Source organism: Choristoneura fumiferana, chromosome 22 (genome assembly GCF_025370935.1).
Source record: "Choristoneura fumiferana chromosome 22, NRCan_CFum_1, whole genome shotgun sequence".
In the NCBI taxonomy this organism is placed as follows: domain Eukaryota; kingdom Metazoa; phylum Arthropoda; class Insecta; order Lepidoptera; family Tortricidae; genus Choristoneura; species Choristoneura fumiferana.
The window spans coordinates 789,789-805,861 of NC_133493.1; the positions used below are offsets into that span (position 1 = coordinate 789,789).

Here is a 16,073-nt window from a genome sequence, read left to right on the forward strand (position 1 = left end):
GCAAAGAAACTTTTTCAAATATTAATGTAGTGCCAGAATTTGACCCTTCACTTAAAAACCAAACTATATCGAATTGGTTAACAAAAGTAAATGAATGCGCTGTTTTATACGAATGGTCTGAACGTCAGATAATACATTATGCGTTACCAAAACTGGTAGGCGTCGCGAAAAAGTGGTATGAAGGTTTACCGACACTTTTGTTTTCCTGGGACGAATGGCAAGCCAAACTTAGATCTGCTTTTCCATCGGAAGAGAACTACGGTCAAATGTTGACAGATATGTTAGCGAAGCGAGCTAGGTTTGGCGAGTCACTTGAAGACTATTACTATGCAAAAGGCTCTTTATTAAACCGTTGCGACATAGTAGGAAAAAGGGCGGTAGAATGCATTTTGTTTGGGATAGATGATAGGTCAGTTCGCCTTGGGGCTGAGGCAGCACAATTCATCGACACTGATAAACTTTTAGCTTATTTGCGAAATGTCAAAACCGCACCTTTTAGGAATTTAAATTCAAATAAAAGGTTTCGAGAGCCTAAATCTAGTAATACAAGTGTCGTAAATAAACCTACTAACTCTAACATACGTTGCTACAATTGCAAACAAGATGGCCACCCGTTGTCGAAATGTCCTAAACCTATAAAGAAATGCACAAAATGTTCCTTAATTGGTCATCTCGAGTCCGAATGTTTTCGTTTCAAAAATGAGAATAATCACGATGAAAAGAAGGACAAATCGGTATTACTGATTAATGAAGCACTTCAACCAAATAAGTCTAAATATGTCCAACAGGTTCTGGTAAACGGACACGAGACGACTTGTTTGGTCGATCCTGGAAGTGACTTAACGTTGATAAGAGAATGCGAGGCGAAGCGAATGTTTGACAAGTTTGATAGTATCATTAGTCGACAAATGGTAGGGTTTGGAGGTGCAGTTGTGAGTTCCTTGGGCTCTTGCGCGGCAGAGATTCAAATTCAAAGTGTAAAAGCTAAAGTCATTTGTATTGTTGTGCCAAGTCAATACCTTAAGTATCCAATGTTGGTTGGACAGACGTTTACCGAACAACCGCACATCCAAATGTTAAAAACGGGAAAAGAGTTGATATTTACTAGTAATTATAATACGGACGTCACTAGTAAAGGAATCGTTGAGTTAAGAGTGTCTAGCGACGTCTCTGTCAAGGGCGTCGATTTATTAGATGTTGAATGCAATTCTGTGATGTCCGGAGATCTATATATTCGTGGCAGCTACAGAGGTCAACCCGGTAGGGAATATCAAGTTGAGGAGGGTATATATTCAATCGAAGATGGGAAAGGTCGTATATTAGTGACTCCAATGAGCCAAAAACCAATCAATTTCAAGACACATGAATTGATTGCCAGGGCAGAGATTGTCATGGAGTCTTTTGGGTTTAGTGAAGTTAATAGGATTGAGAACAGAGAATTGCTAAAACCATTTACTTTAAGTGAGTTAAACGTGGGTAATATTGCTGAAACACAAAAAAATCGTTTGTTACATTTAATCAATTCCTACCGGGATTGTTTTGCGACCTCAATGAATGAGTTAGGCTGTACGGACTTAGAAAAAATGAAAATTGATTTAAGCGATGATCAACCAGTAGTTTATAGGCCATATAGGCTCTCTCAAAGAGAAAGGGAAGAGGTGCAATGTATGGTAGACGAATTAAGTACTAATGGAATTATCAGAGAGTCTAGTTCTCCCTATGCCAGCCCAATAATATTAGTTAGGAAGAAGACTGGTGATAAACGCCTTTGCGTAGATTACCGGGCATTAAATAGAAAAACTATTAAACAGCACTACCCTCTCCCATGCATGGAGGATCAGATGAATAGGTTGTCTGGTTATTCCTTTTATTCTACATTAGACTTGGCAAATGGCTACTATCAAATAGAGTTGTCGGAGGAAGCGAAACCAAAAACTGCGTTTATAACTCCAGATGGTCAGTGGGAATTCAACAGGATGCCATTTGGCCTAGCTAACGCGCCAGCCGTCTTCCAGAGGACTGTAAACAAGGCTTTGGGACCACTTCGATTCAGTACGGCGGTAGCATATATGGACGACGTCTTGGTACCTTCAGCAACTGTCGACGATGGGTTAGAAAAATTAGAATCTATATTTAAAAGATTAAGAGAGTTTAACTTAACATTAAAACCCAGTAAATGCTTTTTCTTTCAAACCTCTGTTGATTTTCTTGGGTTCGAAGTAACTGCTGGTGGTATCAAGCCAGGCTCCAAGAAGATAGAAGCCGTAAAGTATTTCCCGGTGCCGAGGAATGTTCATAACGTCCGCCAATTCCTTGGTCTGGCCAGTTTTTTTAGAAAATTCATTAAAGGCTTTGCTGTTGTAGCCAAGCCCCTCACAGGCTTACTAAGGAATAATGTACCTTGGGTCTGGGATAGCGAACAGGATAGAGCTTTCAATGAATTAAAGGAAAAACTAATCTCTCGGCCAATACTGGCACTGTACAGTCCATTACTGGCAACGGAGTTGCATACCGATGCAAGTAAGTGGGGAGTGGGGGTATTCTACTACAGAGGCAACAGAATGGTGACTTGAAGCCAGTAGCATATTTCAGCCGCCAAACATCATCGGTCGAGCAACACTTTTCTGCCTATGAACTGGAGACTTTGGCGGTAGTTTCTTCTTTAGTAAAGTTCAGGCCTTACCTCCTCGGTATGCCATTCACTGTTGTAACGGATTGTAACTCACTTCGCGCCACCTTCATCAAGAGAGATATGATTCCAAGGGTGGCTCGTTGGTGGAGTTTGATTCAAGAGTTTGATTGCGAAATTAAGTACAGGGCTGGCCAAGGGATGAGTCATGTGGACGCCTTAAGCCGTAATCCATTACCCAATGAATTGACTAAAACTCAGGTTGATTTGGAATTGCCAACAGTTTGTATAATTTCTGATGACTGGTTAAAAACCGTACAATCTACTGATAGTGAGATAGAGCGAATCAAAAATATTTTACAGGATCCCGAGTCGAATAATGTAGTAGATGTCAAGCAAAACTTCTGTATAAAGAACAATTGCGTGTATAGAGTAACGAGCGATGGTAACAGATGGTTAGTACCCAAGGGAGTACGGTGGCATATATTAAGGGCATGCCATGATGACATCGGACATTTTTCGGTGGAAAAGACTCTGGATAAGATCAAAGAGACTTACTGGTTTCCGAAGATGAACAAGTTTACTAGGAAATATGTCCAATCTTGTTTAGAGTGTGCACATAGTAAAATACCATCAGGTAAAAAGTCAGGCTATTTACACCCGATAGCTAAGGTATCTAAACCCTTTCATACCTTGCATGCTGACCATCTGGGACCATTTAACGCGAGCAAACGCAGAAACAAATATTTGCTTGTAATCATAGACTCTTATAGCAAGTTCATTACCCTGAACCCAGTTAAAAGTACAAAGTCATTCACGACTATTAGGGTTTTTAAAGAATACTTTTCTTTATTTGGGTGCCCCACTAGACTGATAACCGATAGGTATTCTACTTTTACGGGTAAGAAGTTTGTAAAATTTTTAAAAGATCTCGGCATTAAGCATATAATGAATGCGGTTGCCACTCCACGGGCGAACGGGCAAGTGGAGAGGTATAACCGCACGATTTTGGATTCTTTGACAGCTATGAATCACGGGCAGGACGAGACTGAATGGGACAGTAAAGTTTTAAAGGTTCAATGGGGTTTGAATAACACAATTAATAAAGGTATAGGACATACACCCGCGGAGGTATTATTCGGATTCAATTTGACAAGTATGGCTGAAGGTAAACTACAGTCTTCAGTTAATAAGGAAGTTCAACAAGAGTGTAATAAACTGGTAGAAATTAGAGCTGACGTAGATAAACATGTCGAAATTACGCAACAAAAACAAAAAAGTCGTTTTGATAAAGCTAGATGCGATCCTCGGCAATTTAAAGTAGGTGATTTGGTTAGGGTAGAAAGGTCTATTTTGTGCCCCGGAAAAAGCAAGAAACTTATGGCTAAATGTTTAGGACCATATAAAATTGTAGATGTAATGAGTAATGACAGGTACACGGTAGAAGATACTCAAATAACCAAGCGTAAAGGAAAAGCTATTTATAGGGGCGTATATCCGGTTGAAAAGATACATCCATGGTTAAATTTTAAGCGATCGGAAAATAGTTCTAGCTCAGATGAAATGGAGGAAGAAAATAAGTAGTTATTACAACAGGTATAACTGAGGATTCGTTAAGTTAAGTATCGACGAAACTAGCACCTGTAAAATGAGATAAAAATATTAATGAATGGTTAACATATTGGATGGAAGGATGATTTGTTGCCACTTTGAAGTGGTTATGTTATTGGAAGGATGTTAATTGTTTCTTTTCAGAGGGATATAATATGGATTGGATTAAATAAAATGGATTGGATTAAATAATATGGATTACATTAAATAATAAGGATTGGATTACATAATATAGATTATATTAAATAATATGGATTGGATTAAATATGGTTTTGTTAATAATTATATATGAAGTGTGGTTAATTAGTGGAAGGATTTGGACGTTAATGAAAGGTTTTTTTTAAGCGGTATATGTAATTAAGAAAAAAAAGAGATTATCATTATGACAGATTTGTATAACAGATTGTTTTTACACCACAATAAGATAAAATAATTTAGTTTGTTTTAAACATTCTGTGAAAATAGTCAAATAGTAAACAGAATTCAATAGATTGTATAATTAAATTATACATAAATCATGAATTGTGTAAGATAATAATGAATTGATTTAAGAGTAGGTACTTGTTATTAGATTTTATTAGTTGTAAAAATATAATAATTAAAATTGTATTAAAAAAATATATATTAGTTATTAGTGGATCGTATGATCAAATAAAAACATTTAATTGTATTTTTGATGAATTATGAAGAACCTAATAATATATATGTTGACTTAATTCCAAACTAAACAAAGCTTACACTATGCAATGACATAAAAAAATTGTTATAAAGAATAGTTTTAGAGTAAATTAAGTTATTTTTAGATACTTATGGAAGAAGATTACGATTAAAACTAAATTCACGAGGGCGTGGTAGCGGTAGTCAGGATGGACGAATCTGTAAGCTTTATTATAATTTTATCACTTATATTCTTGTTAAACCAGTCCTCTATCTCTAGCTAGCCCTCTAGTGTTAAAATATGGTACTATCATTTAATACTAATGTTAAGTAATATTTATTATTCAATTATAAACATGTACTATATATTAAATTAAAAGATTACAATTTACGGCTATCTATTTAAGTGACAATATAAACAGTAAATATTAATTAAAATAAAAGAATTTAATTGACATGAAATCGGTTACTGTATTTCCGGTTCCCGCCATTTAACATATTCTGGGGTGGGGATACTAAGCCTTCCAGGAACCGATCTCAAGTCAAGGAATCATTCTATTACGGGTCTGCGAAGTGTGAGCTTGTTAATAACGCTGTGTACCGAAGTAATAACTATCCTATAGTAAAAGTTATACACACATAAAATAGTTTTAATCATCTCCAGCCGGCGATCCTGACTTTGGTTTTATCAAATTAAATAATTTCTAGATAGTATTTACAAGGTTACAAAAATGACAATTTGAAGTCGTCATTTTCGTGGTCAAGTTTTAATTTTTTTTATATAGATATCGATTGTCTATTTCTGTTGATACCTGATTAATTAAATAATGCTTATTCGTTTTCTCATTATGATCGGATTTTCATTCAAATAGTACAATTATAAGATTTTAAAATAAACAAAATGTTCTTTTTCGTGGTCTCGGTGCTCATTTTCGTTACCGTTAAAATTGGATTTTTTCTTTTTTTAACCAAAATAAACTTTATCGATCTTTTATAATATAAAGCATCTTATCGGTACATATCCTTATGTTCAAAATAAAACAGACCACATCAAAATGTGTGTTTTTATTTCTGTAACATTTATCTTACACCTCAAATAATTACCCAAATAAAAACACACATACCTATTACGAAAAAAATATCATAAATAATAGTAATAATTTATTCATAAACCATTGCGTGTGACATTTAATTGTGGCTGGAGCCTCTTTTTAGGTAAGAATATACCTGTAATGAAGAGCCTCCGCTCTTTCTTAAAAGTAGGTACAATTGCAACTAGTATCTAAACAAGCGAATTGAATTTAACAAATTAAATAGCAAATTTGTAAAAAATGAAAATTACACTTAATGAAATATTATGAAAATTAATTCAAAACATTAGATGTACTTATTTTATAAAAGTTTCTTAATAATAATTATTACATATTTGTGTGTGTGTGTGTGCGTGTGTGTGTGTGTGTATGTGTATGGGCCCTGCAGTATAGAGTGCCATTTGCTATCCACTTCACAAAGTTCTAATTAAGGTAGTTACAATGTTTTTAAGTAAATTTTCAGTATCATTGTAGCTTTTGTTACTCATCCAATTTGATACTTTAATTTTGCATTCATACTTGGTCAAGGAGTATATATTATATCTAATTGTTGATCAATAAGGTTGTACAGACAAGTAGATTGCGCAAGATATTGTGTCCTAGCAAAAATCGACTTTACTTGAACCGAAGGAGCAGGATTCTTCCTCCTCCGTCTGCTCAACGGATCCGGCTTATATATTAAAGACACGTGCATTCTTAGCATAGCATGGACGATATACAATTTCCTCACTGACAGAAACCCACATAAAGAGTACACACACAGTTGGGAACCTATATACTAAATACTTAACTTAAAAACTTAATACCTACTAAATTAAATGCAAAAAGGCCCCCGTAGCAAAAGGCTGGCAGCATACCCTCGTTAAATACATTTTACAGTAATTTTACTGAAAGAATTTTTGCTGAAAAAATATTTTTACAATTTTTTTACTCTTCCAGGACGATGGTGGATTCGAAAGTATAGGTTTTTAGAATAACGTATAAACACCGTATAAAAAAATGCCTTATATTGAATTAGTTAAAAAAAACCATCCAAGCAACTTTTTCTGTCAACTTTATTATTTCATTTTTTAGCTCCAACTGTCCGCGTTTAAAATCTTTTTCAAACTTTTTCAGAAGGTACTGCATTATTTGTGGAGTTTCGTCTACATCCAAGTCTGAGCACGTGGCATCATCAGTGTCTTGTTCATCAGCAGGCCTTGGGCCTGTTTTATGAACCGTCCATTGGTAATCAGACCAGTACTCTTCTCCTACTGCCTGCTTGGTCTTTAGTGACACTCCTATCTCATATTCTCGGTCATAACATGGGAGACTCATGGATACTAGGAAAGGAACAGTTGGTGCTACACTGAAAATAGTTGAATTAATAACTCCACGTACGTTTGTTTCGTATCGTTGACCTCCTAATTTTGAATATTGTATTCTATGTTCAACGCCATCTAATAAGATTAATGTCTTATGAGGTATTTCCCAACTAAATATGATAGTTGGTCTATTATTTGAATATATGTTGGATATGCTTCCAAGTGCTCGAGGCTCGAGTTTAACAATCGAAAGATGATTAAAAACATGCGTTTCGTTTAAGCAGAGTGTGCAGTTGCAAAATTCTATAATAAAATTAATCAAAGCGGCTTCTGGATTGTATCTTGGAATTTTATACATATCCCACGAACACGATAGATCGTACTTGCTTCTGTTAATTAAGTGCAAAGGAATATCGCAGATGATTGAAGGCTGATTATTATTATCAATCACGTACAATTTAAATCCAGCAAATGAGCAAGTCGTCGTCCAAGTGCAGTGAAGGGAGACCAAATTGTTTGATTGACAGCGAAAATTTACAACGTTGATTGGGCTATCGCTGATTAATGAACGAGCAGATTTCACAAAGTATGTAGTATGAAAATAAAGTACTAATGGATCCCGATAGGCACATGCGATTGCCATATTTTGTTTGTCTATATTTATCACCCATTTAACCGATGTAGAGTTGATCGCTTTTCGCGATCCAATGTACGATATTGCTGGATTGGACTTATCTTCGTTTACAAGCGTCAAACCTAAGTCCGCTACTTCCAATTTTCTATTTGTGCAAATTATTTCCACAGTTTCTCCGAGTTTCACGATTGTGATTTCTTCTGAAAATGGCGTTACGTTTCCTTTGACTGACATCACAGGAATCAAATCGTCTTCCATATATAAACATTGCACATACATTAGAAACACACAAACCGATACGGTTGGAAAGTGAATTGAAGTAATACGCATTTTGCACGACCTCTTCACAACAATTTATGTTTTCAATTGAATTTGAGAGATCATAATTATGGCATTAATATTATACTTCAAACAATTTCCTTATTATATTATATTTAATAAGGAAGGAAGGTTATAATTCCAAGGAATATGTAGCAAGAAGGTAAAGATATTTATAAATAATATAATACTAGCTGTTGCGCGCGACCTCGTCTAAAATAAATAATTTAGCAAGAAATTACAGATACGAATTATTTTCAATGATGATTCTTATATTCATTTGTTGTATAGTAGTTTTGTTGTTATGAAAAAAAAAACTGTTACATCACCTTCCATTAAAAACCAATATTTATATTACATTGTTGTCTACACGCACGAAGTCGTGGGGTTATGGCTAGTACGAGTAGGTACATTTAATGCTTAAATTCTATAGTATAGGAGTAATCGATGTCTCTGAGTACCCTAGGTAACGTACAAACCTTAGTAATCCCATTGGCAGTGCGCCTGTAGCCTTGCAGACAGTAGAGAGCGGTGAGCGGAGCGGTGGCCAGCTGCGTCAGAGCTGCGTACTCGATGTCGCTCATATCTAGAGGAACGACCATCACTATACAATGACTGTTTATTAAACACAAGTTAGAAAACAACTAACAAATCATCATGTTCAAAATCGTAGCACTTGTAACTTTTTTGGCAGATTTTTAATGGGTGTTTACAGAGACATATACTTTACAGAGTTATAGACTATTTATTAATCTTGTTATTTTCTCTTTTTGGTTTATATTGAATTAAAGTTTCTTTGACGCGTTGAGTTTTTATTTTATTAACACTAAACGACAGATCGTGGTTTAATTAAGCTATGGACTTTAAAAAATATAACAAAAATTGAACCGACTACAAAAAACCATGAAAATATTTTTCTACCAGTCTGAAGTAGGTCAGTGCCTCAGCACGAGCCAGCAGGAGTGGACCTATAGTCATCTACCTCACCTACGAACTATAGGTATATTGGGCTTCAATCACTCCTGCTGGCTCGTGCTGAAGCACCGACCGACTTCAGACTGGTAGAAAATTATTTTCATGGTTTTTTGTAGTCGGTTCATTTTTTTTATATTTTTTTTCACGCTTTTTAGTATAAATAATCTAAGATACAATAGTTTAATATCAACCGCTCGTCACCTTTTACGAAAGATTGCATTTTCTGATGCAGAGACGTTCATTATTGAGGAGTCCTGGTGCTTCAACACCCGTTTTACCATATGCATTACGAGGGGCATAAATTTCTTAGCAACTGTGTTAAAGTAATTAAAATTCAACCTGTGAAATACTTGTTATTGAGTAGTAACTCCGATGGTCAACTGTGGTCTTCATCATCAGTTCCACTTCACCAAAATGATGATTTTCAAGAGCAAATGCACGAGTTACTATTAAATATATCCAATTTATACTATAGGCGTCCCTACAACATTTGAAGAGTTCCCTCGATTTCCTTAAGATCCAATCATGAGATCCTGATTTGGTGCTTATGGGACCTAATTGAAGACATTCCTAGACGAACGCAAAAAAAAATCAAATCGGTTCATAAATGACGAAGTTCTGAGTTCTGAGGTAACAAACATAAAAATAAAAAATAAAAATACAACCGAATTGATAACCACCTCCTTTTTTGAAGTTGGTTAATAATCAAAAGGCAAGAGTGGAATTCCACAAACATAATATACCTTGGACAGTGTACGAATATACACATAAGTATAATTTAGAATTGGAAAGGGAAGATGTTGGCGACGTGGATAACCGCCCACGGCCTCGCAGTCTGAGGGGCCTCACGAGAGTTTCTTGTTTCTATGCACATTTAAAAATCCGTCATCTAATGTGTGGTCTACCATCATAGGACATCGCAAACTTGGTCCTGCACCACCACTTTCTAATGGCCACTTTATTCTATTTGTTCCAACATGATTCAAATGACAGACGCCAAACTGACGGAACTAGAGTTTCTCCTGCTGTTACGCAAACTATCGATACAATGCATGCACCTAGTGCTAAAAGTGGCAATAGCATTATTTGTTAGTTTAAACGTTACGCTATCGAACTGAAAGTCTTATTTGAATTTGAAAATATAATTTATTCAACACTTGGAGTGTCTCTTTCCGACTCTGACGAACAATCTTGCAAATTAATAATAAGTTCGTTCATTTTACCGCTTTTATTTTTACCGATAACCCTCACCTCTAGCAATTGCGGCCTATTGAAACAACAATGTAAGGGCGTTCATTAAAGAAAGTAAGTTAATATAACACAGTGCCTACGCAGTAACTTAACAATTTGTTAGCAAATTTGAGTTCAAATATTCGAACAATCAGCAGTTTTAATGTGATTTCATTTTTTCAAGCATTATATCTCTGTTGGAAAAAATAAAAAAAATGTTACCGCCTCACAAAGTTACATAATCATCATGAGTCATTTGAATCATCTTAGAACAAATAGAATATGATAACTTACCAATCCTTTCCTCGTACATAGCAGCGAGAACCTCGTTGATGTTATCCGGCATCGGATTCAGCTCTACGATCCTAGTGGGCAGCTTGGGTTCCAGCCGACCCTGGGTTTGCTGGTGGCGCACAAGAGAGCGGTACAGGTTGTACGACTTGCACCAGCGGCCGTGGCTGCTGGGAAGATGGTCGGGGTGCTCCGAGCAATACGAAATCTGTAAAAGTTTGATGCAAATTGCTTTGGGGTGCTGTTTTCTTTTTACCATTTGGTCAACGAAATCTAAGATTTTTTTAAGGTGCACTGGACGCGATTTGAACTCGGATCTCCTGGTTATATGCGCCAAGTGTGCTCCCGAGTCATTATGTATGATTTTTGTGGGCACATTTTCGTTGATATGGTAGAATAGAAGATTCTGTTACAGTTTTCAGGTTATCTATTCTATAAAAAGTACCTACAAGACGTAAAAAAAATCGAAAATGTCATCAAATTCTCGGTTGAATCACTCACGCCCTCTCGGCTCACCTACTATAAAAAGCGTAGAAGCGAGCGGGGCTAGAGTAGAGATGAGCGAGATGAATGCTCCTCCGCTGCTCGTGACTTGGCTTTTGACTCGTTTCGTTACACTCACTATAGAGTCATTGTCGGTATACCCACCTGGCCGTATCCCTGACTGACAGTCTTTTTACGCCGCTTGCTTCCACTCGCGGCAGGCGGCGCGAGCGAGGTGCGAGGAGAGACGAAGCGCGAAACTATTGCTCATCAGCTTCTCGTGACCCGTCTCGTTACACTCACTTCAGAATCATTGTTGGTATACCTGCCCGCATCCCTGGCAATCTTTTAACGCTGCCTGCTTCCATTCCCGACAGGCGGCGCGCGCGCACACCCGCGGGTAGAGCAGCGCCTCCTGCTCCCACGCAGCCAGCCGCCGCTTCAGCACCTTCTCGCTGGACACTATCGTCTGCATCCGCAGCAGCCGGTAGTTGTGGCCTGTCACGTTACGGGCGTCGGCGTAGATGAATTTCTGGTCTGGAATTTCAGGATAGTGAAAAGTTATTATGTATAATTAAGACTGCTATGCTGGATGCGTACTGTATTGTATGTTACGATAAGAATTTATTCTCTCGCAAAAAACGATGAAAAAATTTAACTACCTACCTACCTATATCCTAATAATTCCTACTAAATATTTATTACTACTGATATTATCACTCCTAAGGGATCAGGGCTTAAACCACTGGGTTTAGTCATGTAATTTCGCACGGTTGTTTTTCAAGAAAGGTTATTTTTTGGGGATTCTCATGGGAATTAATTGATATCCCGGGGTAAACACTAGTACCTAATAAAGTAACGCACCTTTTAAATGGCAGATAGTGGACACAGCAAAGCACAACGCTTGGTGTTGAGGATAATCCTCGTCTTTATGCTTCTGACTGCAGTAGAAAACCAAGTTGCAGTAACTGCATGGCACGCGAGACTGCGTCAAATCCTTTTTACAGACATGGCACGCACACTGCAGGAACACCTTCCGAAAACTATACTTGTATACGTAGTCTTCATTCTTGTTAGTGACGCATATAGATTCGTCAAGTCTCTTCTGGTTGAGACATTTCCTTTTGCTCTCTGTCTGTGATTCCTTAGACTGTTTAGATTTTTCAGGAGCCTCAATGTTATCATCGTTCAAGTCTTTTATTTTAACTTTGGCTTGTCTATAGTTCGGTGTTTTATTCTTTTCTTTTTTATAGTCCGTTCTACTCGATGATACAGGAATGTCGGGGTGGCCTAACAAGTTTTTTGGCGGCGAAACGGGGTTTTGCTTTTCTTGTCTACCACCTCTTTCGTCTTCTTGAGGTGCGGTGACATTTATTTCAGGGTTGTTATGAGATTTATCCAACCGAGGGCTAGCTTCGTTAGCGATGATTTCAAATGTTTTATTTATATCGTCTACGCTTGAAGTCATGGCATCTTCGAAATTTTCAATTGGTTCAAAATCTGTATGAATATTTTCTTCAGGATGAAGGGAGGTTTCGCAATCTTTATTTTCTTTTGTGCTACTGGTCTGCTGTTTGCTTTTTTCTTGTGTTGTTTCAGATTTTTTATCTTCTTGCTTCTCATTTTTAGATTGGTTTGATTCTTTAGATTCGGTTGTAGTATTAGTAGCAGACTCTGAGGTTGAGCTTTGAGCTACTTCTTGTTTACCTTTCCTCTTTGATTTGCCTTTTCCTTTACGATCTTTTCTTTCTGGGCACACCGGTTCTTGTATGACCACTTCTTCTGTCAAGGGCTCCTTAATTACACCACAAACTTCTTCGGTTTTAACTAAATCTGGTACTTGTTTTACATCAGGTAAAACTGGTGTAATTTGCATTACTGCTTCTTCAGCATTTTTCTTCTTGTCTTCTTGTATCTTTTTAACGTTTTCTGGGTCTGTTTTATCTAAAGATGTCAATTCTGCGAGAGATCTTTCAATAGACAATCTCAATTCTTCCATATCTTGATTAACTTCCATTACTTTCGATTTCAAATCAGTTTTTTCATCTGTGATTCTAACTGCAGGTTCAGTTTGTGATATTTTGGCTTCACTTTCACCTGTAGTTAATTCTGGCGTTATTAAATCCGTGCTTTGAATGAAAGGTGTATTTTTTTTATCAATAGGAACTCCTAATTTTGTTTCAACATTCATAATTTCTTGAATAACTGTGTTGTTGTTACTGTCAAGTAGCTGTTCACTTGAACATCTCGGGTACTCTACAAAGTCAGGAGTGATGTCACTTGGTGACGGCATTGGTTCAACCTGAGGTAATTCTACCTCAACAGGAATAGTACCCGGTAATATTTTAATGTCTGAAGGCTTAGGAGTCACTGGAATTTGAACATCACCGTGCGAATCTTTTACTTCAGTCAATTCGGCAGTAGTTTTAAAATCTGGGAACAGGTCTTTTTTAATAGGCCTGGGAGATTTTTTGCCTTTTTTCGATTTTTCACAGTCAGGTTTCACTTTGGCATTTTGAGTGTCATCTGAACTTGATATGTTTTCTCCAGAGGCAATGAATGTATCACTTTTTTGTGGTTTTTCATCACTTACAACCTCAGCTTGTATTATAATTATATCGTCAATATTTAACACGTTATTTTTTGATTTTTCTTTAGAGCCTGAAGCCTTTTCAATGTCGATTGAAGGTTTCGGTGACTTTTTCCTTTTTTTACTCTTTTCATGAACCGGAGTTGGAATACGCTCAGATTCATCTTTTTTAACTTCTTCAGTGATGTTAGTCTCTGGAAGTTGGACCGGTAATTCTTCAGTATTTACGTTTATATTTTTCGTTAAACTGATTTCTCTTGATAAAATAGTAACATCTTTAGGTGTATCTACTAAAGGCATACCAGTAAAGACTTCAGAACTTGCTTGTTCATTTTTTATTTGAGGTTTTGGTGACTTTTTTCCTTTTGATGGTTGTACTTTCTCTGTTGTTGCTTTGGCATGTTCAATTTTGTCTTCAGAAATATGTGTCTGTTCATGTTTAGATTTTAAATCTTGTGCCATGATTGCAGTATCTGCAACTGCCACAATTACATCACTTTTACTTGTATGAGGTGCTTCGATTGTAGTTTCGGGAGTTGTTGGTATCTCATTTTTTTGATTAGGTTTAGGAGACTTTTTTCTTTTTCTGTTTTTCTCGGCGTTTTCTTTTGGCCGCAGTAGTAAATTTATTTCATCTTTGTTTCCACAACTGACATCGAATGTGTTATCCTCATCAATTTTGACTTCTTCATGCCAGTCCGGGCTTATTTCCGTTGGGGAAACGATTTTTTCTGAAGGAACAGCTGGTAAAGCTTCCCTTTTAGCTACATTTGTAACTGGCAAAGACTCTGTTTCAGAGACTTTCAATTGATCAATGCATTCAGATTTGCCTTTTTCAGTGTCATTTCTTTCTTTCTTCTTTTTTTCTACAGGCTTTGCAATTTTGGCTTTGAGCTTTGGACTTTTTTGTTCTGCTGTGGAAGCATCAGGAACGCATTCCGATATTTTTAAGGATTCAGTGTTTTCTTTTTCAATTAATTGGTTAGTTGATTCAACCTCGTCACTTGGCATTGACTTTACATCGGGTTTTGTTAATTCTGGAGTTTTCATTTCGTCGATTAATTTTGATTGTTCAATGGGAGCGTTTTTCTTGTCTTTTTTATTCTTTTTCTTATTTTTGTGAACTTCATCTTTTAGTAAATATTCTTCTGCTACATCAGTTGCTACATTTACTTGTGGCGTACCTAATACTTCTTTCACAATTTCTTGGTCCTTAGATGGTTTAGTATTTTTTTCATTTTTTCCCTTAGCTTTTTCTTCTTCTACTAGTAATTGCTGAAAAGCTGATGTACAGGAAACGTCTTCTTTTTCTGATCGTTCAGAATCATTGCGATTTTTCTTCTTTTTATTCTTTTTCTTAGACGGCTTACTTTCTGTTTCAGTTTCTTCCTCTTTTTGGAAAGGTACTTCTTGTTTAGTATCAATGTTTTCAAGTTTTACTTCACCCTTAATATCTTTGTTATCAAGGTGCTCTGCTTGATTATTTTTATTCTTGTTCTTCTTTTTGCGGGCAGTCGGGGCGATATTAGCATCGCTTAACGCATCTTCGACCGCTTGACTTGGTACTGGCGGTACCGGGTCTTCAACCTTAACATCGTCTTCTTTATCACTCCTTTCATCATCTTTCTTCTTCTTACCTCTATTTCTCTTAGGTTTCTTCGGAGTTTCTTCAGGTTGTTTCACTTCAGCAACATTTTCACTAACAATATTTGGCACCCTATTTTCAACACTTTCAATTACTTCTTCAGGCGGTTTCACAGCATCAATCACTTCCTCCTTCTGTGGTGGGGTTGGGTTGGGGGGCTTATTTTGTTTATTTTTATTTTTTTTCTTACTGTTCATCGCTACGGCTGAGTTTTCAGGTGATTTGGCAAACGTGTGAGCAAATCTAAAATCAGTGTTCGTCTGACCGATTTGTGGGTTGGACCACTTTATTTCTGTCCCGAAACGTTGGTGTAGTAAACACGAAATGTCAAGCTCTACAACTCCACTCAACACTCGATCCCAAACTCTGAATTTAAGGACTAATTTCCACTGCGTTATTTCGTGTAGTTACTTATTTTCGCAACTTTGCATGATATGAGGAAGTGGTGGCTGCCAAAACTGCAGTTGCACACAGAGACAGGTATATTTAGAACAATTGGATCGAAAACGCATTCAGATGTTATGTGCTCGCCTTTGGAAACAAATGACGTGCGATTCTTGATAAAATATTAAATTTGATTGCTAAGCACTCGCCAAAAATAAGTGCTAAAAATAG

The 16,073-nt window shown here is 36.6% G+C and overlaps 1 protein-coding gene across 1 annotated transcript in view; it reads right to left on the reverse strand.

The window, feature by feature from the left end:
- Positions 1 to 15,726, reverse strand: part of LOC141440561 (uncharacterized) — a 30,968-nt gene extending 15,242 nt beyond the window's left edge. The window contains exons 1-4 of the mRNA XM_074105113.1: positions 12,088 to 15,726; positions 11,549 to 11,760; positions 10,744 to 10,948; positions 8,724 to 8,830 (exon numbers count right to left, since the gene is read on the reverse strand). Coding sequence (XP_073961214.1) covers positions 8,724 to 8,830; positions 10,744 to 10,948; positions 11,549 to 11,760; positions 12,088 to 15,655 — 4,092 coding nt within the window. The 5' untranslated portion in view covers positions 15,656 to 15,726. The remainder of the gene's footprint in view (positions 1 to 8,723; positions 8,831 to 10,743; positions 10,949 to 11,548; positions 11,761 to 12,087) is intronic.
- Between the last annotated feature and the right edge of the window lie 347 nt (positions 15,727 to 16,073).